Here is a 27,976-nt window from a genome sequence, read left to right as displayed (position 1 = left end):
GTTTGGGTTTTAATTCTCCTGATAACAGTATTAAAAAAGTATGAATATTAGAATGTCGTGACGAATTGGTGCTTTTCTGATTGCCATATATTCCATAATAGAAATAGCAATAGTTTCTGCACGTACAGATCAGCAAATGGCCAGTTAGGGTTTTTGTTGTCATTGCTGTTGTACATGTAATTCTCCTATATACAATATAAAAAACATGCAGAAAATTTAACGATGTATTTGAGCATATTTAAATTAGGAAAATACCAGGCAAGATGTTTCTTTTTGTAAACTGCTTCTGTCCAAAGCATTCTGTATATTATCAGAATGAAAAATGACAGCACTTTGTCATCTGTTCAAATTGATATTGCACTCTATGCAATGACAGCTGAAAAGGCCCACAGGTGCCATATAAAGAGGTGACCATGTTGTCATATTTCATTTCGGCATCCCTCTGCAAAGCCATAATTACCTAATTAGGTTGTTAATTAGGAGATTAGCATTTCACTATATTGATAGAATGCTCTTTACCGGCGTGGGGCTAGATACAGATTTGTCTGCCCTAATTTATAATCTCTGCCGTTTTTGTACTTATTTATTTGCTTAAGTTCCTGATGTGGGGCAATTGGGTTTACCTGAGAAACAGTTTGTTTATAAGCTAATGAAGCTATGATCACTGGATTAAAGTTGCTGAGTTAAAATGTGAACCAAATTAAAAGGATGGTTACATCCCCAAAATGATAATAAATATTCTGAGTTGGTAGAACCTGTATTCTCATTAGCATAGGCAACAAATACATGATAAGATATAAAACTGTTAGTATGAAAAAAAAATCCGAAATACAAAAACTAAGTCTGAAATGTGATAGATATTTAATATATCCTAAACTAGGTGAAGGAAATTATTTAGTTATCTTGAATAACAAATGTCTGTCATTTACACTGGAGACTTATAAAATATGTTAAGTATTTTGAACATGTTTCAGAAACTGAAGCTTGGTGAATAACTTTGGAACAAATACATTCAGTCTTCAGTTTAGACTTCTTTAGATAGTCATCATGCATCAGGGTTTATTTCATTTGTACCTTCTGTCCATTAGTCTGTGCTTGGAACATTCTCTTCTCACGGCCTTTGCAGTCCTGAGTGCTTATGGAATTTGAAGTATTTCATAGCACCCTTCACTTGGTGAACTATTTGGAGTAAGTGGCATTTCTATCAAGTGTGTCTAACCTTTTTTGGGGGAGTGGGGTAGGGATCCGCAAAAAAATGATTTTCTTCTTTTTACTCCAGTGCATGACTTGACTATAATGTTTGTAATTTGCATTATATGTACTTTTTCTGCTCTTTCCAGTTAAGGAGCACGGTGTTAGCCACTGTGGTAGTAGTTTAGCTTCTTTTTTTTTTTTTAATGTTTATTTGTTTTTGAGAGAGAGAGAGAGAGACAGCGCGAGCAGGGTAAGAGCAGAGAGAGAGAGAGAGAGAGAGAGAGAGAATCTGAAGCAGGCTCCAGATTCTTAGTTGTCAACACAGAGCCCAACATGGGGCTCGAACTCATGAACCGTGAGATCATGACCTGAGCTGAAGTCAGATGCTTAACCAACTGAGCCATCCAGGCACCCCTTTAGCTTCTTTTGATGTAATCAGGATGATAGCTGTTGGAGTTGTAGAAAGTGTATGTGCACTTAAGTCCTTTTCCCACACAGTTGTTATGAAGAATTGCCTTTGTTTGATCTGTAATGTTCTTTAAAATTATAAAAATATCTTAAAATATTTGTGTATGAAAAAAATATCCTATCAAGTTAAGTTTTTGCTTAATTGTAATCATTCATGTATTCAGTCTCTTTGCTGAATACGTAGGAGGCACCAGGCATATGTCTGGGAATTGAGCGATGCAAACTGCAGACACTGACTCTGCTCTCATGGGACTTACAGTCTAGTACAGGCTACTTGGAGAAGTGTTTAGTAATGAGGGTGAAGGTGAATATGGAGGAGTACCTACCCGGGACTTGATAAGGTCAAACCTTCCTGGGGCGGGTGAAGTCTGAATTGCGATCTGAAGGATGAAGGAGCCCGGGGTGTCTGAGCGAGGTGGAAGGACAGAGAAAACCGTTCTAGACACAAGGAGTATATGTTCAAAAGCTTGAAAGAACCTGAAGGTTGAGTATGGCTAGAATAAAAAAGACTAAAAGCAGAAGTAGAAGATGGAACTGCAGATGTGGGCAAGGTTCAGTTTACTAAAGAGGTTGGGAAGTCACTGAAGAACTTTAAGACAAGTTAGGCAACAAGTTAGGTGAGAGGTGGTGGCTTGGATAGGTTATAAAGATACAAGTGAATGAAATCTAAAGAGAAGAGGATGCAGAGGGTTAATTAAATGGCTGTAGGTTTCTCAGAAAGGAGTCAAGAATTTTGGTTTTTAGTTTTTATTAGTTTTTAAAATTTTTTTAAATACTTATTTTTGAGAGAGAAGAGAGAGTGAGAGTGAGTGGGGCAGGGGCAGAGAGAGATGGAGACACAGAGTCCGAAGCAGGCTCCAGGCTCTGAGCTGTCAGCACAGAGCCTGGTACAGGGCTCGAACTCACGAACTGCAAGATCATGACCTGAGCCGAAGTCGGAAGGAAGCTTAACCGACTGAGCCCCTCAGGTGCCCCAAAGAGTCAAGGATTCTAATTTGGACATTGGATTTGTTTTATAATTTTAAGTGTGAGAATGAGTTTTAGTATATCAAAGGGAAGAGGTCATGAGATTTCTTTTCCGATTGACCAAAACATGTACAGTACTACCAGCTAGTTTTCTTTCAGGCGAATTGGGAAGAACACTCATATTTGAGTGTCACTTTTGGTTCCTGCACTGTGACAACAGCTTTGTGGGGTATGCGATAATGTCTTAATAAGGTCCAGAGACACTGCGATTTTTCCCAGTTTTCTGTTACTGGGTTACTGGGTGGTGGAATTGGAGCACACCTGAGCTCTCCAAAGCCTTTGTGTTCTCTGCTATGCCATGTTGCCTTTCTTGTTTTATCTCCTTTTTGTTTTTTTCAAAGTGAGGAGAAGTACTCCCCACAGACCAGTAGCTCAGTGGGTTGCTGACCGAGGCATTGTGTTAACTCTGTGGCTTCTTCCACCCAGCTCTAGTGTGGATTAGTGTCTGGTGCTTTGGTAGGAGAAGCCTCTCCAGTGCCCGAGTATTTGTTTCAGCAAAGTCCAAGATTCTGTTGGCATTTCCGGCACCAGGATTTAATCCCCCTCAGCTAGAAATACAGAGTAGCCACCTCCACACGAGTTCACTAGCATATATGAAAGTTCTCCTTTTTCTGGGGAAAAGATTGGGAAACTCCCATTTTTGCATGAGGAATTTAGTATCTTTTGATGTAATCAACTTGTAATGCAAATTGTTTTTAAAAATTTCATGGTTATAGTGGCCACTGCTGTTCAGTTAAGTGGTTTGTTGGCATCATTGTGTTGGAATCACTTGAAATAGAAGAAATCTAGGAAACAGCAGCATGGATTCTATTCTGTGTTTCAACCCCCACCCCCATTTTTGAAACTGGGATATAATTCTTATGCCATAAAATCCACCCCTTTAAAGTGTACAATTTAATAGTTTCTAGCATATGCACAGAGTTGTATAACCATCATCGCTATAAAATTCCGGAACGTTTTTATCACCCAGAAGGAAACCCCAAGTTTCCACAAGTGACCACAGGTAGTCACTCCTCATTCCTCCCTCCCACAGCCTCTGGCAACCATTAATCTACTTTCAGTGAACCTTTCATAAAAATGGAGTCATGCAGTATGTGGCCTTTTGTGTTCGGTTCTTTTACTAGCATAATGTTTTCAAGGTTCGTCTGTGTTGTTGCATGTATCAGTACTTCATTCCTTTTTATTGCTGAATAATATTCCATTCTATGGAAATACCACATTTTGCTTATTAATTCATCAGTTGATGGAGATGTGTTTTTTCCCCCACTCTTTGGCTATTGTGAATAATACTGCTGTGAACATGGCTGTGCAGGTTTTTGTGTGAACGTATGTTTTCTGTTCTTTGGGGTGTATACCTTGGAATGGATTGCTGGGTCATATGGTAGGTAATATATGGTAGGTAACATTTTGCAGAATTGCCAACCATTTTCAAAAGTAGCTGTACCATTTTACATTCCCACGAGCAGTTTATAAGGTCTGCCCCCCTTTTTGTTTCTGCTCTCTTTATGCTTTGTTGCTGAAGTCTGGGCTGGAAGCAACCTTAGGCTTAGGAATTCCATGAGCCCTTTGTCTTGATAAATGGGAAATTTTCCATTTTTCATGTTCATTCTGGTTCATATGTGAACCTGTGTCCCAGGCCTTATAATAGAGTATTAGTGACAGGAAGCCAAATAAGGCTTTTAGTCTTTTCCTCTCAAGGACTTCCCAATCCAGTGTTTGGAACTTGTTACTAGGGGATGGGGGGCAGAAAGGGAAAAGCCAGTGAAAAAAGTAACTGCCTAGGAATTTGTGAATTTCCACAGCATGGATCCTAACTTTAGAATCTAGGCAAAGATTGACTTGGTTTTCACAGCGTCTAGGGTTTCTTTTTCTTGGCCCATCCTTTAACTACAGCTAGAGCTATTCCTTGGACTTTATTCCTAAGTTATTGCTCTTCTTTCCTTACATATTTTCCTTGAGTAAGCTCATTCACATCCGTGGCTCCATCTGTCATTTATATGTTGATGTCTTCCGAATTTGCTCAGGTCTTTCTCCTAGGTTTCATTTGCATATTCTTTGTCACTTACATGTTGTAGTCTCCCAAATTCACTCAGACCTCATTTGGGCTGTCAGGTTTACATCATGATGAATATCTATTTGGGTAATCCATAGACATCTCAAGGTCATTGTGTTTGAAACATAATTCTTTACTTCCCCCCTACCTGTTAAGCTGTTCCTCCTTTTGAGTTTACAGTTTCATTTTGTTGGCACTGTATGCAGGCCATAGAGTTTCCCCTTCTCCTTAACCCTCCACATTCGTTCAGTCACCAAGTTCTACCAATTTCATCTTCTAAATATTTTTTTATCTAGTTAAAAAATGTTTAGACCTTTCACTGCCTTACTTCAGATTTCATCATCTCTCCCTGAGCCATAGACACAGCTTCATAATTAATCTTGTGTCTTGTTGGTCAGATTAATCTTCTATGCCAGAACAAACTCTCTGAAACTCAGCAACTTTGAATTCCATGTAGTGTTAATTACTAAATACATGTTCTGCTGTTTCTTGTTTTCGTGCCTTTTCTCATGCTGTCTCTCCTACTTGGAAGAGATGAGTTTGTCTTCTTCCAACCATCCAACTTCTCATCTTTGAAGATTCATCTTAGAACAGGGAATAATTGCAGTAACAATAATAGTAGATGTTTGTATAATGCTTACTGTGGGCCAGACCCTGTTATATGCACATAACATATATGAATTCATTAAATCCTCACAACAATCCTGAGATAGGCACCAAAATATTCCTGTTTACAGATGCAGAAACAGGCACTGAACTTGTTACTTTCCCTACGTCCCCCAGTGAGTGAGTGGCCGAGTTCAGATTTGAACCCAGGCAGTATGATGCTTGATTGCTTGCTCTTGGTCTCTCCTACCCACCCTTTGTCAACCTACCTGATTCCCTCCACTTCTTCCACCTCAAAAGTTAGTTATCCTTTTCCTGCTTCTGTAATAACCCGTGCATGGCCTGATGTTAATCTGTAGTCCATAGGACAGGTCTGGAGCAAATTTGATTTTAAACAGTTTTGATTAAGGAGGCAGCATTATAGGTTATTTTAATTACCAGCTTTTTTCCCCCTCCACTATTCTTAAGGTGACTAAGTTGGAAGTGATTACTTCCATTATCTTGATCTTAGTCATCTCTGTGAAGCCTTGTCTGAATATCTAGTTTCATTTATTTTTCTTTTGTGTTTCCATAATACTTTGTTATAGAATCCCTTGGCACTGCTCTCACTCTTTATTGTGACCATTTATGTACTTATCTCCTTTGCTTGACTCTCTTGCTTACCTCTTGGGGATAGGCAGTGAGACTTAACTACTCTACACTCCTAACTGCCAGCATGTGCTAAGTATTCATGCTTGTTGAATGAACAGGTAAGTCTGCATGTACCATATCTCGATTAGTGAGAGAAGAGGGTTAAGAAGAGTGTGATGAAATGGACTTACATTGGGAATTCAAGGCAGCATGTAATGATTGTTTGGAGCAGGAATTCTGGAGCCAGGTTGCGTAATTTATCCTGGCTCCCCCTTTTACTAGTTTTGTGACCTTGGGCAAGTCTGTGCCTTAGTTTACCGGTGTGTAAAATATAAATAATAACATAATCCACCTCACAGTTTAGTAAGTGATGTGAATACTTGCTAAATAAATAAATGAACCTTCTGGAACCCAGAGAATGATTATTCTACTTAAGTTGTATTTTGTGAAACACTTTTAATCTATCTAAAACATTATAGGCAGAATGAAGCCAATCCTGATGCCCTATCCTCATTTTGATCCATGCAGTGATGGTTTAAAAAGAAAAAAAAAAGGCAGACTAGAAGGTTGGAAAAATAGCTGGCAGTGCAGTTTTATTAGTAACAATAATAGCAGTTATCACGTACTGAGGTTATGAAAGCTCCATTCAAATGAAAGTACAAAGCACCTTTCAAAGTCACATAAAAATAGTTTGGGGATTATCTGCTAGTTTAGATTATCTCATTGCTGTCCTTCATTCATTAGGAGTTGAATGAATTTGATAGTTGAGAGCTAACTTTACTTCTAGCATGATGCGACTAGAACAGGAAAAGTCAATCATATTGCATCTTGGGATTTACTTCTTTTTTAAGTATTCTTTTTTGTAAGTATCCCTATGAAGTGGATAGGACATACATTATGGATAGTTAACTGTTCACGGAACAGAGTCAGAGATACCTTACTCACTTGAAGTCATCCCATTGTTATTCCCTAGGCAGGCTACAGACAATGACCTGGAATTCTAGATGTGTTTACTGTAACACTTAGCGTTCTAGGAACTGGATTCTATACATAATAGCATTAAAAAAACAGGTGGTGATAATGCCCATTCAACTCAGTCAACATGGTTTACCTTTGTAGTGGGTTTGCTGCCAAAATGTTGATACTATTAAAATCTTTGTCAAAAAAGGAATTCCTTGTACTTTTCCTAGAGTCTGAACCATGGCACAATGTTATAAGTGAAAATTGCAATAGAATTCTTTTTTCCTCTGAAGCAAAAACACAAAACTTTTTAGTTGGACTCTGGGGTAAACTCCAGCCATATCCTTCTCCTCCTCAGACGTGACAGGAATAGAATTTGAGAGCTGAAAGGCCCTTTTCATAGTGCAAACTCCCCACATAACAGATGTAACAATGGACTGATAATGTAAAACAGTTTTAAAGAGGCTTAAAGAAGTGACTTGTCCGAAGCCATGTAATTAGGTCCCTGGTTATTAGGGAATTGGAATTCAGGTTTCCTGAGTGGTGCTGGCAGTAAACTGTGTTGCTTCCCTTAAATGATGATGTGGTTAACCAGGGGGCCAGGCAAGTGGAAGCATAACTCTCTTGAATTCTTGTATTTGTTTAAGCAAACTTCAGACATCAAGGAGACAATGAAAGGAAAATAAATCTTAGACTGTAGTGGGAAACTTATCTACTTGAACCAGCACCATGGATAAGGGGTCTTTTTTTGGGAAAAATCATGGTGCACCCCTTTGGGAACAAGAAAGATGGGTTTGTTCATCTATTCATTCTGCGTGGAGCTCTTACTGGATGCCAGCCACATTCTACTAGAATCTGGCAGCACAGTGATGAATAAGACAGTGTCCTTAAGGAGCTGAGAGTTTAGAAGAGAAAACCAACATATAAATAGATAATTATATATTTAAAAAAATCGTGTGATTAGTCATTCATTCAGTCTTTTTTTTTTTTTTTTTTTTTAAGGCTCTCTCTGGCTGCTATGTCCTATGTCCAGAGAGAGATCCTTTTTTTTTTTTTTTAAGTTTGTCTGTTTATTTTGAGAGAGGGAGAGGGAGGGGCAGAGAGAATCCCAAGCAGGCTCCGCATTGTCAGCACACAGCCCGATGTGGGACTCGAACTCACAAACTGCAAGACCATGACCTGAGCAGAAGAAACTGAGAGTTGGACGTTTAACCGACCGAGCCACCCAGGTGCCCCCAGGGAGATCCTTTTAAAATGTGAGTTAGATCATATCAACTGCTCTGCTCGCAATCCCCTTGTGATTTTCTACTTTACTTGGTGTAAAGGAAGAATCTTTAGAATGGCCTGCACTCTACACGTTTGCTCCTCTCTTCCAGACCTCGTCCTCTACTACTTGCTTCCCTGCTGGACTCCTTGCTACTTCTTGAACGGTGCGAGGCACGCTCCCCTAAACTTCCCTTCAGACGTTTACCTGGCTTGTTCTCTCACCTCCTTCAAATATTAACTCAAATGTCAGATTCTCAGTGAGGCGTTCCTTGACCATTTATAATTGCAGCTGTGGCTCCACCACCTGGCATGCCCTTCTCTCTTGCCTGTGCTGTCCTACCATAGCACTTCTTTTTTTTTCTTTTCTCCTTTTAATGTTTATTTTTGAGACAGAGACAGAGTGTAAGTGGGGGAGGGGCAGAGAGAGAGAGGAGACACAGAATCCGAAGCAGGCTCCAGGCTCCAGGCTCCGAGCTGTCGGCACAGAGCCCGACCTGGGGCTCGAACTCACAAACCGTGAGATCATGACCTGAGCCGAAGTCGGACACTCAACCGACTGAGCCACCCAGGTGTCCCTACCATAGCTCTTCTAATTTAGCATATAATTTACTCTTTTGTTTTGCTTGTCTCCCCCACTAGAATGTGTACTCAGTGAGGGTGGGACTTTCTGCTTTGTTTTCTGCTGTACTCTTTGCATTCTAGAATAGTGCCTGGCACGTAGTAGGCTTCCATAAGTATTTGTTGTATGAATAAATTCAACAAACGCATAGTACTTACTACTAGCAGGCACCGTGCTGGGTAAATTATTTGGTGGAACTAGTGACAAAGTGCAGCGCAGTGGGGCCACACAGAAGGGAGCAGCTAACCTGCTGTGTGGGATTCACTGGGGAGGTTTCCTGGAAGAATTGACCATTGACCTGGATTTTGAGGAATTAGTAGGAGGTAGCCAGATGAAGAAGGGTGGATAAGCTTCAGATCAAGTTTGATGATGGAATGCAACTTGTCTTTACTGTAGTAATTTAGGCTTTGATTTTCCTTAGGGCATGTTAAAATTTCAGTAAACAGATGCTGGGTGTTGAGCTCGTTTAGTACCTTCGAAGATTTGAGCAGAGATTTTAGCGGGAAAGTTGTATAGTTTAGTCTCAGTATAAATGAAACTGTTCCAAGGGGGTTGGAAATTACCACAGATTTAGTGGCTTCACACAGCATATCACAGCAGAGTTTCTCAACCTTGGCATCATTGACACTGACCTTTTGGGGAGGTATAATTCCTTGTTGTGGGTACTGTCTGTGCATTGCAGGATGTTTAGCAGCATCTGTGGCATTTATCCACTACATGCCAACAGCACCCACCCTAGTGTGACAACCAGAAATGTCTCCAGACATTGCCAAATGTCCCCTGGGGAACAAAATCACCTTCCAACGGAGAACCATCACATTAGAACCACTGCATTACCGTTGGGGTCTAGGTATTCCTACCTTTAGCAACTTTACAAATGATTGGGCAGGGGGAGAGATTTATACCTCTATACAGTAACCACATTTCAGATTCTAGGATTGGATCAAAAAGTTTAAAATCAGTTCCTTATACATGATATTCATATAATTGACTATATTGAAGGTAGACATAAAGTGCTTTTAAAACATTTTGGATCCTGCAAATTGGAGAGGAGTTCACAGGATGGGATTCTTGAGTTCCACTTTGAAGAATAAGGTTTGTAGTGGAGAGGGGCACATCTCAAGGGGATTATCATTACCAAAGGCTGAACCATGTTCAGAAAGTTCTGGGTGTTGTCTGCTGGGGAGAAGGGGCAGGTGAGTAAAACTGGGTTGTATATCAAGGCAGAGGTGTCTAGGCTGTTTTCCTGCACTATTTTCATTTCTATTGCTGCTTAACAAATTAACACAAACTTAGTGGCTTAAAACAATACACATTTATTGTCTCTCAACGGGTCAGGAGTTACAGCTTCATTTGGGTTTTCTGCTGAGGGTCTCAAAGGGATGACATCTGGAGGTTTGATGAGGGAAAGATTGCTTTCCAGGCTCTTTCAGGTAGAATTCATTTCCTTGTGGCTGTATGATTAAAGTCCTCATTTCTTGCTACCCGTTGGCTGGGCCACTCTCAGTGCCTGCAGGTTGTTCTCAGATCCTTGCCATGTGTTGTTCCATAACTTGGCTGTTTGCTTCTTTGAGGTCAGCAGGAAGATACCTCTCTTCAGTTGCCTACAATGGAGTCTCATATAACAGTAATCAGGGTGTAACTTACCCTCCACACCCCCCCGGCCCCTGCCGCCACACCAGCCCCAACACTTTTGCTATACTCTGTTGGTTAGGTTTTATCCACACTCCAGGAGTGGGCGTGACACAATTGCATGGATATCAAGAGACAAGAATTTCTGGAGTCATCTTTGAATTCTGACTACCATACACACTTTCAGCTTCTTGGAAGGCAGGGGCCAAATCTTTTTCTTAGCATTATATCTCTGGTGCCTGGCACATAGTAAGTGCTTTATAGATATCTGTCAGATGAATGTAATCAGTGAATGAGTATTTGGTGGGCAGTTGAGTGCTATTTATGGTTTCAGCTCCTATACTGACATATTTCAGAAATTTCACACTGGGAAGCAGTCTTGTTTCTCTGGCATTATTCATTTCTTCACTCTAGGTAAAACTATAAACACTTTTACCTGAAATATTAAAGTAAAATCTAAAATTATTTGTTTATTGCCACAAGTGTCAATCAAATCTAGTTATGTCAGAGAGACAACCCCCAACGGAAAAATAATTTAGGGCTGCATTGCACCAAACTGGCAGATTTATTGTAACAGCCATTTCTGGCTGTTGGCATGTTTGGAGTTTTGGGGGTGGTGGGGTGGTTAGATTTTCTGAAGTTTCACATCTATTGCTAGCTATTAAACATTATTTCAAAACACTTCAAAAATACTGATTGTTTTATAATGGCTGCATAAAAATCTGGATTTTAGTCTAACTTGTGCTTGCAACTTTATATATAGTTTGGTGTTATTAATAATTACAGTTCTTTTTTTTTAAGGTCTCATTTTTAAGTAATCTCTTTGGGGCTTGAACATATAAACCTGAGATTCCTTTTTTTTTTTTTTTTTAATGTTTATTTTTGAGAGAGGAAGAGATAGAGCGTGAGTGAGGGAGAGGCAGAGAGAGAGGGAGACACAGAATCTCCCATCCAAGTACTAACCAGGCCCGACCCTGTTTAGCTTCTGGGATGAGATGCGATTGGGCGCGTTTAGGGTGGTATGACCGTAGACAGGAGACACGGAATCTCAAGCAGACTCCAGGCTCCGAGCTGTCAGCACAGAGCCGGACGCAGGGCTCAAACTCATGAACCACGAAACCATGACCTGAGGTGAAGTCTGACGCCTAACCAACTGAGCCACCCAGGTGCCCCCACTGAGATTAAGAGCTGCATGTTCTTCTGACTGAGCCAGCCAGGTGCCCCTACAGTTGTTCTTCATACTTGTCATAGGAAACCTCTATTGAGCAAAATTCAGCCCTTCCTCGAGTGGCCCATTGATAAAATGCCATTTTATCTTCACAAAATCAGACATTTCTTATAGCAGAGTCTGTTTCTCCACTAGGCCTTGCTGTCCAAACTGGGTTTATGAGAATTCCAGTATGGGCCAGGGAATATTGGAAGCCACAAAGTAAGCATGGCATGTATTCCTGGACTATCCGTTTTAGTGGTGTATTCAAAGGTAAAACTTTTTCCTGTTAAAACAATACAGGTGCAGTATATTATAGGATAGAATGCAGAATATGAGTGAATTCTAAAAGTAAGTTTCTTATAGCCTGTTGCTTTAGGTGGCTCCCCCAAGGTTCTCTAATACCTTGATTTATGGCCACTGTCCTCTCCCCTTCGGGTGTGTCCGTGGACAAGTTTACTGTGCACTACCATCCTTTAACTGGATGTGGCAGCTGGTAAGATTCAGAGACATTTCAGGTAGAGGTTAGTAGCCCAAGAAAAATCAAGGGCCAGGGTCTCTTGTTCCAAAGGAGACATTTTACAGGGGAGAAAACCTGGTCTCCTGGTAGGTTGGTGATCCCTAGATGCGACTTTCTTCCTTCCTGAAGCCTTCTGTAACTTTCTTGTCTCTTGAAAAACATATTGTCTTAGTGTTTTATTTGGTGGTTAGTATGTGTTACCTTATATTACTTGAATGTATGTACACGAGGTAGCTCATCTGCCAAAGTTTGTAAGGCTCTGGAAGGTGCAGGCCAGTGTTCATACAATTTTTTGTAGTATTCCCAGTGCCTAGCTCTCAATGATGTTTCGTGAATGAATCCCATATTATTTAAAAGAAGATACAAGCATTTCTTTTTGGTTGTTTTGAGTCTAGCAAGTACTTTTATGAAAGAAAAAATTAAACTCTCCAGATATAGAGCCTCACCATTTACTGTTTAATGAAATTAGGCATATTCACGTGGAGATTTTAATTCTCTAAAGGAATAAAAAGCTTAATTTTTGCTGGTCTAAAAAAATAAATGAAGGTTTAATTTAGAGTTAAATTAGAGAGTTAGAAAAAGAGATTTTAAAGCAATAAAGTGCATTTTATTTTAATGGTCATTTCAATAATTTTCAAATTTCAGGAGGCATGAACTCTGAAGTTTAACTGGATCAGAGGATGTTGAAATCTTAGTAAAACACAGGATCTGTTGGTTTTTATAAATGAAAGACTTTATAATGATAAAAAGCCTTGTTTTCCTAAATTGTGATCGTTTCTTGTGCAAAATAAATGTGAGTGCTTCTATAACACTCTTAAGGAGTCCTGTATAGGAATCAGGTTTAACTTGAAGTTAATGCTAATAGCATGAAGTCGGGGTACAGTGAGGAAAGGTAAAAAAAAAAAAAAAAAATCTCACATCTGCTGTTACATGTTGTTAACTCCCTCAGCAGACGTTAAATCATTTCAAGTACAATAATAGTGTGGGAGGTAAATTAACTAACCATTAACAATCTTATAAATACACAATTAACATGCCAACATTTATATGACACATTGATGGGGCAGCAGTAATTTTTGATTGGGAGTTTGCAGACCTTGGAGAAGCCTCAGGCTGTTGCTTATTCAGACAAGTTTTCACAGATTGCAGGTGAGGGGGCTTGAAGTCTGTTTGGCAGAGGGAAGTGGGTGTACAGAGTGTTTTGAAAGTCCAGGAAAGGGAATCCTTTAAATCATTGGCTGGACTTGAGTGATTTAAGTCACGTTCAAGACCTATGTCAGGTCCTTAGGGAGTGAAGAAGTATAGAGGGGGCTCATTTGCTTGTGCTGGGGTTAAAGAAATAGAATATTTCAGGTATGGACTTTGCTTATAGCTGAAGTTGCATAAATCTCTAGGGATTTTAAGAAGATACTTACATCTAACTGGGAATTTAAAGTAAACCTTTCCTCTGTGGTTTCAGGTCAACAAGTAAATGATCTTTGAAGTTCCTTTCTTCTGTAAAATTTTGTAATTTTTTTTATTTTTGAACAACCATTATATGCACTACTGTTGTATAAATCATAGTTGCACGAGTGGAGGGGAGGCTAAATGTCTATTCTGCATAACGCATTTATTGTATTACATCTTCCACAAAGACCCTTGGGAGAAATTTTTGTAAGGCCCCAGATCCCAAATAACTCAACAACGGGATTTTTTAAAACCTTGTTTATTATGAGTGTTGTAATGCTTTGTTCATTTTTGTTTTGAGAGGCTGTATAATGCTTAAGATTCTCAGAATTATTAACTATCTTGGCTTTGGGCAGGTTTTTTGATGTGCCGAGACAGAAATACTATCTCATAGAATTATTTTTAGAATTATATGAATTAATCCACCTAAAAAGGTAGCTTTAAGTTAAGTTTAGTTACTATGATTGCTTTTTGCTTCTGGGATTCTGCAGTCTTCCTGTGGCAAATGTACAAGATCTTACAACATTCATCCAGAGTTGCTTATCCTCTGCCACTTTTCTCATCTACTTTTTTACTGTGTTGTGTCTTATGTTTTTCTATAAGCCATTGCAAAGAAAATTTGGAGAGTGTGTATAAAGTTATTATTAAAAATAGACTTGTATTTGGGCTCTGGGTTGACAGCTCAGAGCCTGGAGCCTGTTTTGAATTCTGTGTCTCCCTCTCTTTCTGCCCCTCCCCAACTCATGCTCTGCCTCTCTCTCAAAAATAAACATTTTTTAAAAATTAAAAAAAAATATACTTGATCGGGGGTGCCTGTGTGCCTCAGTCGTTAAGCATCTGACTTTGACTCAGGTCATGATCTCGTGCTCTGTGGGTTTGAGCCCCACGTTGGGCTCCGTGCAGACAGCTCAGAGCCTGGAGCCTATTTCAGATTCTATGTCTCCCTCTCTCTCTGCCCTCCCCTTCTTGTACTCTGTCTCTCCCTCTCTCAAAAGTAAACAAACATTAAAAAAAGTTATTTTATTTTAATTTTTAAAAATATTTATTTATCTTTGGTAGAGCACAAGTGGGGGAGGGGCAGAGAGAAGGAAACAGAGGATCCGAAGCAGACTGTGCTGACAGGCTGACAGCAGCGAGCTGGATGTGGGGCTTGAACTCACAAATCCGGGGATCATGACCTGAGACAAAGTCAGTTGCTCAACCGACTGAGCCACCCAGGTGCCCCCAAAATTGTTTTTAAAAATAGACTTGTATTAAGACTTGATATCCATTAAAACCTACTAAAATTTTACTTCCCTGTTTAGGGCATGTTCAAAGTTAACACAGGCAGGTTGCATGGTCATTAATGAACACAAATGGTTATGTAAAGTGGTAATAGCATCCAAAGTGTACCTAGAACAATATTTAGCACATAGTAGGAACTTAAGTATTTGTTCAACAAATGAAGTAAGTATAAAGGGAGACCTACCCAGTAAGTTAAAAATGGCTGTCATTATGGGGCATCTCATGTCCTCCCACTCTGTGTGGGTGTCTCTGTTGTTTTCATTTTTAGTAAAACAAATCTCTTGTGCTTTGAGGAACCTGGAGTAAAAAGTGGGAGAATCTTAGAAAAGTAGGACATCTTAGGGGAGCAGATCTCCTGGAGCCTGAAATTGTTTATCTAATGGTCCAAAGATATATAAAAAGGATGAGGTATCTCAATCAAGAATTGGTAATATCCAGGGAAGGCATTCAAGGCCCAAAGAAACAGCGTTTGTGAACATTTAGAGTAGCATTTCTGAACCATGTTTTGTGAATCTCTTATACATTGATATGTGTTAGTATTCCTAGATGAAGACATGTTTAGGGATCAGATAAGTTTGAGATTTGGGATATACTGCGTTTCTAGATTCCCTACTTTTAGAGGTTCACAATATACATTAGTAGTTTAAAAGCTTTGAGAAGTCTGGAGCACCTGGCTGGCTCAGTCAGTAGAGCCTGCGGCTCATGATTTCAGGGTTGTGAGTTCGAGTGCCCTATTGGGTGTAGAGATTACTTAAATAAACTTAAAAAAAAAAAAAAAAGCTTTGAGAAGGCTGTAATTAAACAGCAAGAAGAAAACTTACTTAATTTTGTTTAATGTGACATTTCCTGGACATTTTTTAAAAATGTAAACTTAAAAAATTGTGGTAATATATATAGTATATAACATAAAATTTACTGTTTTAACCATTTTTAAGAGTACAGTTCAGTGGCATTAAGTATATTCACATTGTTGTGCAACCATCACCACCATCAATCTCTCAAACTTTTTATCTTCCTAAACTTATATATACCTTTTAAATATTCCCCATTTTCCTCTCCCTCCAGCCCCTGGCATCCACCATTCTACTTTCTGTCTCTATCAATTTGACTACTCTAGGTACTTCATATAAGTGCAATCATACGATATTTGTCTTTTTGTGACTTTTTTCATTTAGCATGATCTCCTCAGGGTTCACCCATGTTATAGAATATGTCAGAATTTTCTTCCTTTTTTTTTTTTTTAATTTTTTTTAAACGTTTATTTATTTTTGAGACAGAGAGAGACAGAGCATGAATGGGGGAGGGTCAGAGAGAGGGAGACACAGAATCTGAAACAGGCTCCAGGCTCTGAGCTGTCAGCATGGAGCCCGATGCGGGGCTCGAACTCACAGACTGTGAGATCATGACCTGAGCTGAAGTCGGCCGCTCAACCGACTGAGCCACCCGGGCGCCCCAGAATTTTCTTCCTTTTTAAGGCTGACGAATATCCCATTGTATGTATATACCGCATTTTGTTTATCCACTTTCTACCATGTATTTTTAATGACTATGTAGTATTCTATTGTATGTATTTGCCTTGGCACATCACCACTGATGGATGTTTAGGTTACTTTCAGATTTTCAGTATAACAAACCATCCTGAGATAAATATTTTTGCATAGTTATCTCCTAAGAGCAAATCCTACAAGTAGGGTTGCCCAAAGGATACTCGTTATACTTTGAGAGACATTACCATAATACCATCTAAAAACTGTCAGTTTACATTCCCTGTAATGCACATGTAACTGTGCATGAGCTCAGTTCTCTGAACCCTACCAACTCTAGGTTTTAAAAATCTTTGATCTTTGCACAACTGATCAGAGAAAATAACTTGTTTTCATCTGTGTTGGGAATATCTTTGTCTTAGAAATCAAATCTACCTTCAAGTGATAATTTGCTGCTCTTAAAGTGATTTAAAACATGTTCTTTTGGTTCTGAAGAGTAGCGTTGGGATAGGTTGCTTAGTGTCCCAAGGTGACAGTTTTGAAGGGCACATTGAAGAGAAGCTCTTGTGTCTGTATTCATAGAAAAAAAGGCATTCCTTTCTGTATAATCACACTACACATGCTCACATATGACTTATCCCTACTACAAAATTATACAGTCCTTGGAAGTCAGACATCAACCGTTACTGAATTTCTGCCGTGTGGAAGATTCTTTATTGCCAGAAGGGATGTGGTGGTGTGGCTCCTGTCCTTGTGGAACTTACAGTCTGAATCCTCAAGTACATGTCATGGGATGTGGAAGGCATGTTTTCCAGGGCAGACTTGTGGGAATTCCCTGTCAGAACTGGTATTGAATAAATATTTGTTGAGCGAATCATACTTGTACGAAGTCACAGTATACTAAGTATGAAGTAAACTTGTATGAGGTCGTAGTGTACTAATAGAGAAGATATCTGCTCCTGTTGGAATATTTTGGGGCCTCTGTACCAGAAGGATAAAGTTAGGGAATTGGTGTGTGCCTTCAGAGGTATTTGCCCATAACTCTTTTCCTCATAAGAGGTGATGGAGCAGATCCATTTTCTTAAAAAAAAAAAAGATTCTGTTGAGGGTACTTCAGTACACTTTTGTTTCTTTGCCCTTTGACTTGTCAGTGCCTGTTAAATGTGTGGCTTCTCACCAAAGTCCTTGTTTTTGTAGGGGAAAATTGTTCAATATGAAATTGAAAGCACCTGCCATTCTGCTCGGGCCTCATTGCCTTACCCCCACAGGGGAGACGCTGTGCTGGCTACAAGGATGTTTGCAGCTTTGGCCATCTGTGATGCTATGATTTTGTTACAAAACAAATAGTCAAATACTTTATAAGTAATTCCGTGGTTGTATACATCTCTTTGTGGTATCGTAATTACTTTTACAAGTGAAATTTCAGTGTTCCCCTTTAATTCTGTAATGGTTTTCTGATTAAAACACTTAAAATGTTAGGCTGACATTAACATTTCTGAGACTCAGAAATGTGACACTTGGAGAAATCTCCTTGTAAGGATTAGGAAATACAGTAGGGCTGTTTTAGGGTATAAACTTTTTGATTCAGGGATACCTTACCTTGGCATTTCCCAATATCCTCAGTGTAGTAGAACTACTCCATGAATATATTTGAAGGAAAAAATGAAGATTAGTATAATTCTTTGATTAGAGGTGCTCCTCAGTTAAATTTTCTCTTAATCTCAGTATTTTTATTTTTAAGATCTACCAAGTGATATCAGTATAATGTGTTACTAGACAAAAATTTATAAAACCTCAGTCTTTATAATGATTTATTAACTAGATTTCCCCCTTTGTTCCATTTCTAGGAGAAAGAAATGACAAGAAATCTGGTGTTAGAGGTCTTTCTAAAAATAAATACCTTCTAGGACTGTTCTAGGAACATACTCAATCCAGCTTTCATGTTCCTTGCATCTCATAATAATTTTAAAGGAGGTGGAAGGTGACCCAGGTGACTTGTGGAGTCCTCTGTCAAAAAGGAAGCACACATTTATTTTACGTGCTGTGAACTTACTAAAGAAGGATGAGATGTTGATATATTTTAGGATTATTTTTAACAAGAATTGAAAGCTGAAGTTAGTAGTGATTATTTTTACCATAATCATTATTATTATTAATAGCTACTATTTAATTATGTGTCAGGTGTTCTTTTGAGCACTTTACCTGCATTATCTCTTATATATCCTCTTATCCTTGGGATCCCCATTTTATAAATGAAAAAAGAAAACAGGCTCAGAGGTTAAGTTTATTTTGACCAGGATCACATAGCTAGCAAGTGACAGGGTTAAGATTTGAACCCAGTCCTGCCTGTGCGTCCTCATCCTAACCAGTGTTCTGTACTACAGTACTCTCCCCTTATTCTCAGGGGGTATGTTCCAAGACCCGCAGTGGATGCCGAAAACCATGGATAGTACCAAACCCTATAAATTCTATTTTTTCTCCTACCCGTACATACCTATGATAAAATTTAATTTTCAAATTAGACATGGTAAGAGACTAGCAACAATAATAAAACAGATCAATTATAACAATAAACTGTAATAAAAGTTACGTGAATGTGGTCTGTCTCTCAGAATACCTTATTGTACTGTACTCAACCTTCCTGTGATGTCAGATGATAAAATGCCTATGTGATGTGGGGCGCCTGGGTGGCTTAGTTGGTTAAGCGTCCGACTCTTATTTCGGCGCAGGTCATGATCCCAGGGTTTGTGGGATTGAGCCCTGTGCCAGGCTCCGTGCTGACAGCATGGAGCTTGTCTGGAATTCCCTCCCCGCCCCCCCTCAAAAACAAAGAAAAAGCCTATGTGATGGTATGAAGCACACTGAATGACCTAGGTATTGTGACATAGCGTTAGGCTACTATCATTGATCTCTGACAGTAAGTCAGAAGGAGGATCATCTGCTTTTGGACCAAGTTTGACCACAAGTAACAAACTGCAGAAAATGAAACCACAGATAAGGGGAGACTACCATGTTTTCTTTGCTGAGTATTGGCATTTAATTGAGGAGGTACCATCTTGTTCCCAGAAGAAACATCATTTTAGTTTCAACAGGATTCAGGAAGCAGTTCTTAGAGTGAGGTTTCTAAAATAAATTAATTGAGGGGGGGCACCTGGGTGGCTCAGTCAGTTAAGTGTCTGACTTCAGCTCAGGTTATGATCTCATGGTTCTTGAGTTCAGGCCTCACATCGGGCTCTCTGCTGTCAGCATAGAGCCTGCTTTGGATCCTCTGTTCTGTCCCCCTCTCTCTCTGCCCCTCCCTTACTCATGCTCTCTCTCTTTCTCTTTTTCAAAAATAAACCATTACAAAAAAGAAAAAAAACTAAAAAAATTAAAAAGAAATTAATTTTTGGTAGCAAAGAAGTTCGATTAATAAAGTTTATTTTTTTATTATTTTATTTCTGTAAACTTTTATTTTTTTCAATTTTTTTTTTTTTTTTTGATAGAGAATGAGCACAAGTGGAGGAGGGGCAGACAGGGGGACAGAGGATCCAAAGCAGGCTTCGCGCTCACAGCAGCGGGCCCAACGTAGGGCTCGAACTCACAAACCGAACTGTGAGATCATGACCCGAACTGAAGTTGGACACTCAACCAACTGAGCCACCCAGGCATCCCTGATAAAGTTTATTTGAAAAGCATAATGTTACCTTAAATCAGAAGAAAGGAAAATGTATTTATTGAACAAAACTACTTTGGTGGTACATTTTTGCAAAATTCCTAGTAACTCAAAGTATTGTCTGTGTTCTTTTAGTTACGTCACAACCCTATGACAAAGAGGGGGAAATGTAAACTAAAGAAATACAGTTTCATACCCGAGCTCATAATGTGAGGAAAATACAACTTGTTCTCCCTGATCTTTTTTTTTTTTTTTTTTTTTTATTTTTTTATTTTTTAATATATGAAATTTACTGTCAAATTGGTTTCCATACAACACCCAGTGCTCATCCCAAAAGGTGCCCTCCTCAATACCCATCACCCACCCTGTCCTCCCTCCCACCCTGCCCTCCCTCCCACCCCCCATCAACCCTCAGTTTGTTCTCAGTTTTCCAACAGTCTCTAATGCTTTGGCTCTCTCCCACTCTAACCTCTTTTTTTTTTTTTTCCTTCCCCTCCCCCATGGGTTTCTGTTATGTTTCTCAGGATCCACATAAGAGTGAAACCATATGGTATCTGTCTTTCTCTGTATGGCTTATTTCACTTAGCATCACACTCTCCAGTTCCATCCATGTTGCTACAAAAGGCCATATTTCATTTTTTCTCATTGCCACGTAGTATCCCTGATCTTATAAAGTAATGAGAAGACTGCATGGGAATAAAGGGAGAAAGAAAGGCAAATTTATTGTTTTAACAGTAATTATGTGTTTTGAGTGGCCTAAGGAGTCACTATTATTTGTTTTGCAAGAGAAGAAGCCATTCTCACTGATACCATGGAGATCTCATTGACTAGAGCTGTAGCTCCCAGTGCTTATAAGGATTTCCTTTCAGCTTAGACTTAATCCTCGTAAGCTCCTAGGTGCAGGGATAAATGTTGATTTTCAAGGTAGCATTTTACCACATTGATTTGTTTGAAAAATGATTCAGTCATTTTCTTCCTTATTCTTAAATATTGCTGTGTACATCATGTTTCTAGGGAGGTGAGCACGTGAAACAATATGAAGAGGAGAAAATAGCCTTTTAAGGAGATTGGCCCACAGAAAGGATGGCCTTCTTGGACAATCCAACTATCATTCTAGCTCATATTCGACAGTCACATGTGACCAGTGATGACACAGGAATGTGTGAGATGGTTCTCATTGATCATGATGTTGACCTAGAGAAGATTCATCCTCCTTCAATGCCTGGAGACAGTGGGTCAGAAATTCAGGGAAGCAATGGTGAGACTCAGGGCTATGTATATGCCCAGTCAGTCGATATTACCTCAAGTTGGGACTTTGGTATTAGAAGACGCTCAAATACAGGTAAACATTGCCTTTTAGTCATGTCTTCTGAGCTTTAAATCAGTCAACAATCTTACAGAATAATGCATAATGTTGGAATAGCTTTAATGGGGAAGGTTTCTGTGTGTTAACAGGAACATGCATGTATTACAGTAAGAGCGAGTCTAAACACCATCTCCATCTTCGTGACTGTGAATGGAGAGTGGCACTGGAATGATGCTATCAGAAGGAAGTAGACAGAAGATGAATAGAGGAAAAAGGTGGCTAGGAGAGGCAGGTTGGATGTTCTCTTTCTCAAAAGTCTTCATGTAGAAAGGGAAGTGGACTTACTTTGAGTATCTTCACAGAGCAACATTAGTCCCAGTGGGTAGACTACCTAGTGGCAGGTTTCAGGTTGACATAATAAAGAACCTTTAATATAGAAAGCTGACCAGCCACAGAGTACTGCTGCCAGAGCCATTTCTCGGCCATGGAAGGATTGTGGGAGGCAAAGGGATGTTGGAGGTAAATAGCTGAATATTTGTTCGGGCTGCTGTTAATAGGAGTTGCTACACTGAGTGTGAGATTAGAAAAGGTGCCCCTGTTTTTGATATGTTCTTTTTATTTTCTTAAGTTGATCTCTACCATTTGATCTTTGTGGTTTGAAAATGCTAAACTTTGGTACATAAATATCTAGTGATTATCTTTTAAAAGCTTATCACTGGCCATTTTCCAGCTTATGTGTTTTGGAAACCTTTCAAAGGGAATGTGATGAACCAAGACCTTTACTTAGATAAATTATTTAGAACATATAATGTAGTTCTAATATGACAGGGTATTCTAGGAGGTGATTTTTTTATTTAGGTCATCAGAAAATATAATCTACTAATCAGTAGCAGTGACCTGCTAACTCCCAGGAAACGTAATGGCAGGAAATGTGGTAGAACATTGAAAAGGTTTACATGTTTATTTTCCTGGTCCAAATGTAAAATTCACATAAAGGAGTACTGCAAGATACAATATACAGTGCAAAGCATGTTAAGGTTTTGGTTCAGAATTCAGCATTCTGTGACATCTACAGAGAATAATTTGCTCTCATGATGAAAATAATTAATAGCATTTCCCAGTATCTCAAGGAATTTTTATCAAAATAGGATTTGAGTGAAGGTTTGAATATAATTTAGAACCATTGATTCTCAGTTCTCTAGTCGAAACTGACTTCCTTGCGAGTTATTGAGATGATATCTTGTATGACAGGTTGAATGGATTTCAGTAGGAGAATGCTGCTAAATTGAGAGCTTTATGATTATATTACTTTGGCTGTACCCTTCACATTTATTAATTGCAATTGAATGTATTTTCCTCCAGTGGAATTTGGTTAGATACAGTGACATTATCAGATGCTTTTGCCAGCACAGTTCACATTTCTGGCAAGGTTAGTATCAGTGGTAGTTTCCCTATCACAATGCCAAGGCACGTGTGTATGGTTTCCTGCCTTGAAAGAGAAGTTTACTTATTTATTTTTTGTTAGCATTGTTCCAGGATAGGAAGTTGAAGATTAGCCAGATCTCAAGAAATGGCATCAATTATGACTTTCTTTTCCATTGTGGTTTCCATATGCAGCAGTTGTTAATATATGCTGGACAGTATTTCTTTAAGAGATCAATTCACTGATTTTTGAAGGTTGATCAGCCAGTGGTCATATGATCTCACAAATGTAGGATTTTTAGGTGATGCTTTTGTTACTGTTGTTGGAATTTCTTAAGATAGCACTTAGATGCTAATACTTACAATTGTGGGGTGTCCTAGTGGCCAAAGGTTTTACTTTTTAATCCTTTCAGCATATCTTAAAATTTTGTATAAGAAAAATTATTCTTTTTAAGATTTGACTAATGTTACAAAGATACAAATCATTTATTTTACTACCTATAAACTGTTTCAACCCACTGAAGAAAAGCTATGCTAATTTATATAGCTTTGACATTTTATAATTTTCATGATTTTTAGATAAAGGATTTTATATTTAAAACTTTAATAGTCTAGTCTGAGTTCATTTATCTTTAATTTTTGAAACGGGTAGAGTAATTCATAACAGTAATTTTATTCCTGTAATGTAATATTCACTTCAGTTCATTTGTGCATTAAAATTCCTTTAAGACCGTTATTAATGATTTATATAATGAAATGTCATATTAATCACAGAAGTTTTCACATTTTATTATTCTCTTCCATGTTAATACTATCTTTATGATCTCTATTAATGTTTTATATCCTCTAATTTCAATTATAAATCAAGAATATTTTCATGTTTTTGTTGGTATTTGCTTTTCAGGGGTGCCACCTTTAAAATTTTATGACTTTTTCTCTACATATGCAATATAAAACATCTTTATTCATATAAAGGTAGTTAATTATGTCTTTGTTTATAGTAAACTTTCATTGACAAACTTATAGTTATAATATTTCTTTTCAAGCTCAAAGATTAGAACGACTCCGAAAAGAGAGACAAAACCAGATCAAATGCAAAAATATTCAGTGGAAAGAAAGAAATTCTAAGCAATCAGGTAAATGGAAATAATTTTAATTGTTAATTTGAGATTTATATATGTAGTTTATATTATTATATGAGAGCTTTATTTTTAATTAATCTTTTTAAATCCTCTGAGCAGATACCTCTTGTTTTGAGCTTTGAATGCTTTCACTGGGGTGCCTTTGCCCTCTGAAGCTGTGTGTTCATTTAGGTCTTGTATTTTTGCTCACTCTTCATTCTGGGTCACAGGAATAGATGTGTGCAAGGCACATTTTGTACAAACTCTCATGCCAGTACGTTGTTCTTAAAGTCAAGGAATACCTATGGTTTGGATGGGCCTCTGGGTTATAGATTTCCTCCTGGCAGTTCCAACCTTGACTTTCTCTTGCCTCATTAGTGACCCCAGTAATAATCTTTTTTGCATATATGCTGATTCTTTTCCTTTAGCTTAACAAGCATTATGTTGCGGGTATTATCAGCATTTGTAGTCTGTGTTCATATGGTATATGTATTAAAAAGCTGGCCATATTACATATTTTCAAATCTTCAATCTCAGCAAGAACACCTAAAAAAAAAAAGCTATTGAAATATTTTCTAACGTTTATATCGTGTGTCCTAGACTTTCTTTTTTTCTTCTTTCAAAGTAATGTCTGCACTCTGTTTTCTCTCTTCCAGCACCTACTAACCACCCTGGCATGTAATAGATGTCCACTCAATTTTTGTTGACTGACTCCATTGCTACATAGTATTTATAAAACTAACAATATTAATGATTATTGTATTAACATCAGCACCTACCTAGTGCTATTCTAAGCACTTTACACGCATTACCTCCAATGTAATGATCTTAAAAGATATAGATATTGCTGTGGTTAACAGATGAGACAGAGACTCAGCGAGCTTTAACTTGCTAACGTTACAAGGCTAGAAAGCGGTAGTGCCGTGGAGCCGTATTTTGTAGATACCACTGTCTGAAGCTAAAGGCCAACCTCTTTCTGCTAAACCACACTGTATAAAGTGGTTATTGCTGTCTCCTGCTGTGGTTGTAAACCCAGGTGTGCTCAGTTGGCATGATTTTCTTAATAGTTGCGTCTAAGTGACAGCTGTGTAAACCAGAAATCTCATTCACTTCTTTCTTATGTCTCATTTCTGTGACTTCTATAGTTCTCATGGAATGTCTATTTAGTTTTGCTCTTAATACTTAAAAAAAAAAAATCGCTCCAGGCTGGCCTTTTCTGTTGATCCAGTTAATACTTCTCTCTGTTGTATTTATCAAACTGAAAACCTTTATATTGTTTATCTTGTTCACTTTTTTCAAATTTTTCATATATCTTGATGCTTTTTCTGTTAATTTCTTCTTAATGAGTATAGAGCCAGTTTATCTAAACTCATCTTTCCAGGTACCCTCTGTTTTGCTTTCTTTGTTTCCTTATCTTAAAACAATTACAAATAAAAAATAGGATGAATAGAGTACCTCAGATAGAACAGCATTAATCCCCTTTGCAATGTGAGAAATAAATTCTTCAACTTAAATTTTGATACATCTACTAATCAGACACATCTAATAAATTTTGATACATTTCCCACTCGTTCCTTAAAGTCTAATCCACTTTAACTTCTGTTCAGTGTTTCTCAGAATGTGCTGGATTGGGGCGCCTGAGTGGCTCAGTTGGTTAAGCATCTGACTTCAACTCAGGTCATGATCCCATGGTTCGTGGGTTTGAGCCCTGCATCGGGCCCTGTGCTGACTGCATGAAGCCTGCTTGGGATTCTCTCTCCCTCCCTTACTCTCTGCCCGTCCCCCACTCATGCTCATGCACGTGTTCTCTCTCTCAAATAAATATTAAAAAAAACAAAAACAAAAACAATGTGCTGGAGAAATAGTCTCCTTTTTGCTTTCATTTGGAGCCATACCATTCATTATTTGTGTATACTTCTCTCTCCCTCATTTTCCATCTCTCTTATTTCTGTCTCTCACGGATTTCAGTAATTGACCCTGTGATCTTATTGCTGAAAAAGTTCCTTCTTAATATACCTGGCCACTCTCTGAAATGTTGACCTTGCTTCTGGCCAGGCCAGTGAACTTTGTCAATGCACAGAGGAATGAATGGTCTTGAATTCTCTGTTCGTGTGGGTTCCACCATTACCACAGGTTGGCACTCTGGGTGTCCTGAAATGTGTTAGGAAAGTGGAGCCAGCAGTCCATTACACAGCTACCTGGCAAACTGAGCAGCTACTCTGTTTTCACACATTTCTCAAGCACATACTCTTTTTTTTTTTTTTTTTTTTGTCAAGGAATGCCACAGCCAGATCTTTTTAATCTTAATTGGAAATTTTGGTTAGGTAGTCATTTATTCATTCCCTCATTCTTTATCTGCTGTTTACATTTTGTTAAAATCCTTTCGTCTGTTTTTCTTATCTTTGTTTTATTTTATTCCCTACTAGAAGAATCATTATTATGAATAGGATGACCTCCCCTGGAATGTTTTTCTTCTACGGTTATTCTGTCTGAATCCAGTCCATCCTTTAATACAGCAGAAATGCAGCCTTTTCATTGAAGAGTTGGAAGAGATCTGAGAAGCCTTCTGGTCCATACCCTGAAGTTCTTTATGAACTTTGTATATATACTTTATGTGCCCTGAGACCACATGATAAATGGAATACCTTAGACTAAGATCCTTGTAGTGTTTCTGTAGCCAGAATTGTATGGATAAATGTGAAGATGGTTATTGGAAGATGGCTTTGTCAGGAACAGTGTCAAATCAAGCCTCGGTATTTTAAATTTTATTGTTTAAAAAAAATTTTTTTTTTAATGTTTTATTTATTTTTGAGAGAGAGACCGAGCATGGATGGGGGTGGGGGGCAGAGAGAGGGGGAGACACGGAATTTGAAGCAGGCTCCAGGCCCTGAACTTCAGCACAGAGCCTGATGCGGGGCTTGAACTCACGAGTTGTGAGATCATGACCTGAGCCCAAGTCGACCGCTTAACTGACTGAGCCACCCAGGCGCCCCTTAATTTTATTGTTTTAAAATGGTGTTGGCATATTCTTTATAAAATGTATTATTACCCTTATTCACTGACTCATTTAACAAACATTTCTTTCATACCTTCTGTGTGCATCTTAACTCTACGCTAGGTGCTTGGAGGAATACGCGACTCCTGTCCTCAAGAAGTTTGAAGTCTAATGGGAAGACAAAGGCATTTACACATAAAGTCAAATAGTAACTCAAAAACAATGTAGTGTAAATCAGTTATTTATGAATATTCCTGAAGTTTTCTTTATGTAACTTCTAGTACTGATTTCTTAAAACAACAGTTTGCAGATATAATGGCTGTGTAAAAATCAGAAATACATCTAAAAGTGCATGTTATAATGGCTTCTGCATAAATTTCTAGCCATATATGTGGAATTCCTGATTCAGAAGATAGGGATTGGGGTCCGTCTATATTTTTCAGAAGCTCCCTGGGTGATTCTTGTGAGTAACCATTACTGGGAATCGCTGGTATATAATATGCCAGCCGCTAAGTTTGCTTCATCTTAACACAAATCCAGCAAATTAGCTATTACTATTTCTGTGTTATATGTGAGAAAACTGGACCCCGGAGGCTAAGTAACTTTTTCACATTACTTACTTACAAATAGTAAATGTCAAAGCCAGAATTCTCCTGGCCAGTCTGACCCCGAAGACTGTAATCTTCTTGCTGCCTCCTATTCTCTCCAGTACTGTTGGCAGAAAGGAGCTGCTCTGGAGCTTTGGGTGTTGAGGATTCCCTGTTCCCTTGTTCCTTTCCTCCTCTGTGTCAGCGATGGCCAACGTTCAGGAAAGTTTTATTAAAAGAAAATGTTGTTATAGGAAATCTGAAGCAAAATATGAAAATGAAAATAAGCTACCAATAGTCTCATATTTGGAGGAATTTCTGTTAACATTTTGATGTATTTATTCTAGATTCTGTTTATATAAGTATATATATTTTAAATATTCTAAACATACGTCTTATCTTTTTTGTATTTTTTTGTATATACAAGTAGTACATAAATGCACCGTTTTGTCTTCTTGTCTCCATGGTGTTCCTGCACTTTTACATTTATTAAGG

The 27,976-nt window shown here is 38.4% G+C and overlaps 1 protein-coding gene across 9 annotated transcripts in view; it reads left to right on the top strand.

Annotated features, from left to right (window-relative positions):
* Positions 1-27,976, top strand: part of MAPKAP1 (MAPK associated protein 1) — a 274,415-nt gene that overhangs the window by 38,908 nt on the left and 207,531 nt on the right. For 7 of the 9 annotated variants that reach the window (XM_042912768.1, XM_042912767.1, XM_042912771.1 and 4 more), the window contains 2 exons: positions 21,065-21,392; positions 23,825-23,914. The exons of 1 other annotated variant lie outside the window; for it this stretch is intronic. In XM_042912768.1, the coding sequence (XP_042768702.1) occupies positions 21,134-21,392; positions 23,825-23,914 (349 nt within the window). In that variant the 5' untranslated portion in view covers positions 21,065-21,133. Of the gene's footprint in view, positions 1-1,088; positions 1,189-21,064; positions 21,393-23,824; positions 23,915-27,976 lie in introns of all 9 variants that reach the window. One more of the 9 variants, XM_042912765.1, reaches the window with a different exon arrangement.

Source organism: Panthera leo, chromosome D4, assembly GCF_018350215.1.
Source record: "Panthera leo isolate Ple1 chromosome D4, P.leo_Ple1_pat1.1, whole genome shotgun sequence".
Classification (NCBI taxonomy): Eukaryota; Metazoa; Chordata; class Mammalia; order Carnivora; family Felidae; genus Panthera; species Panthera leo.
The sequence above is the reverse complement of the archived record's forward strand: the minus strand, read 5'-3'. Positions and strand labels throughout refer to the sequence as shown.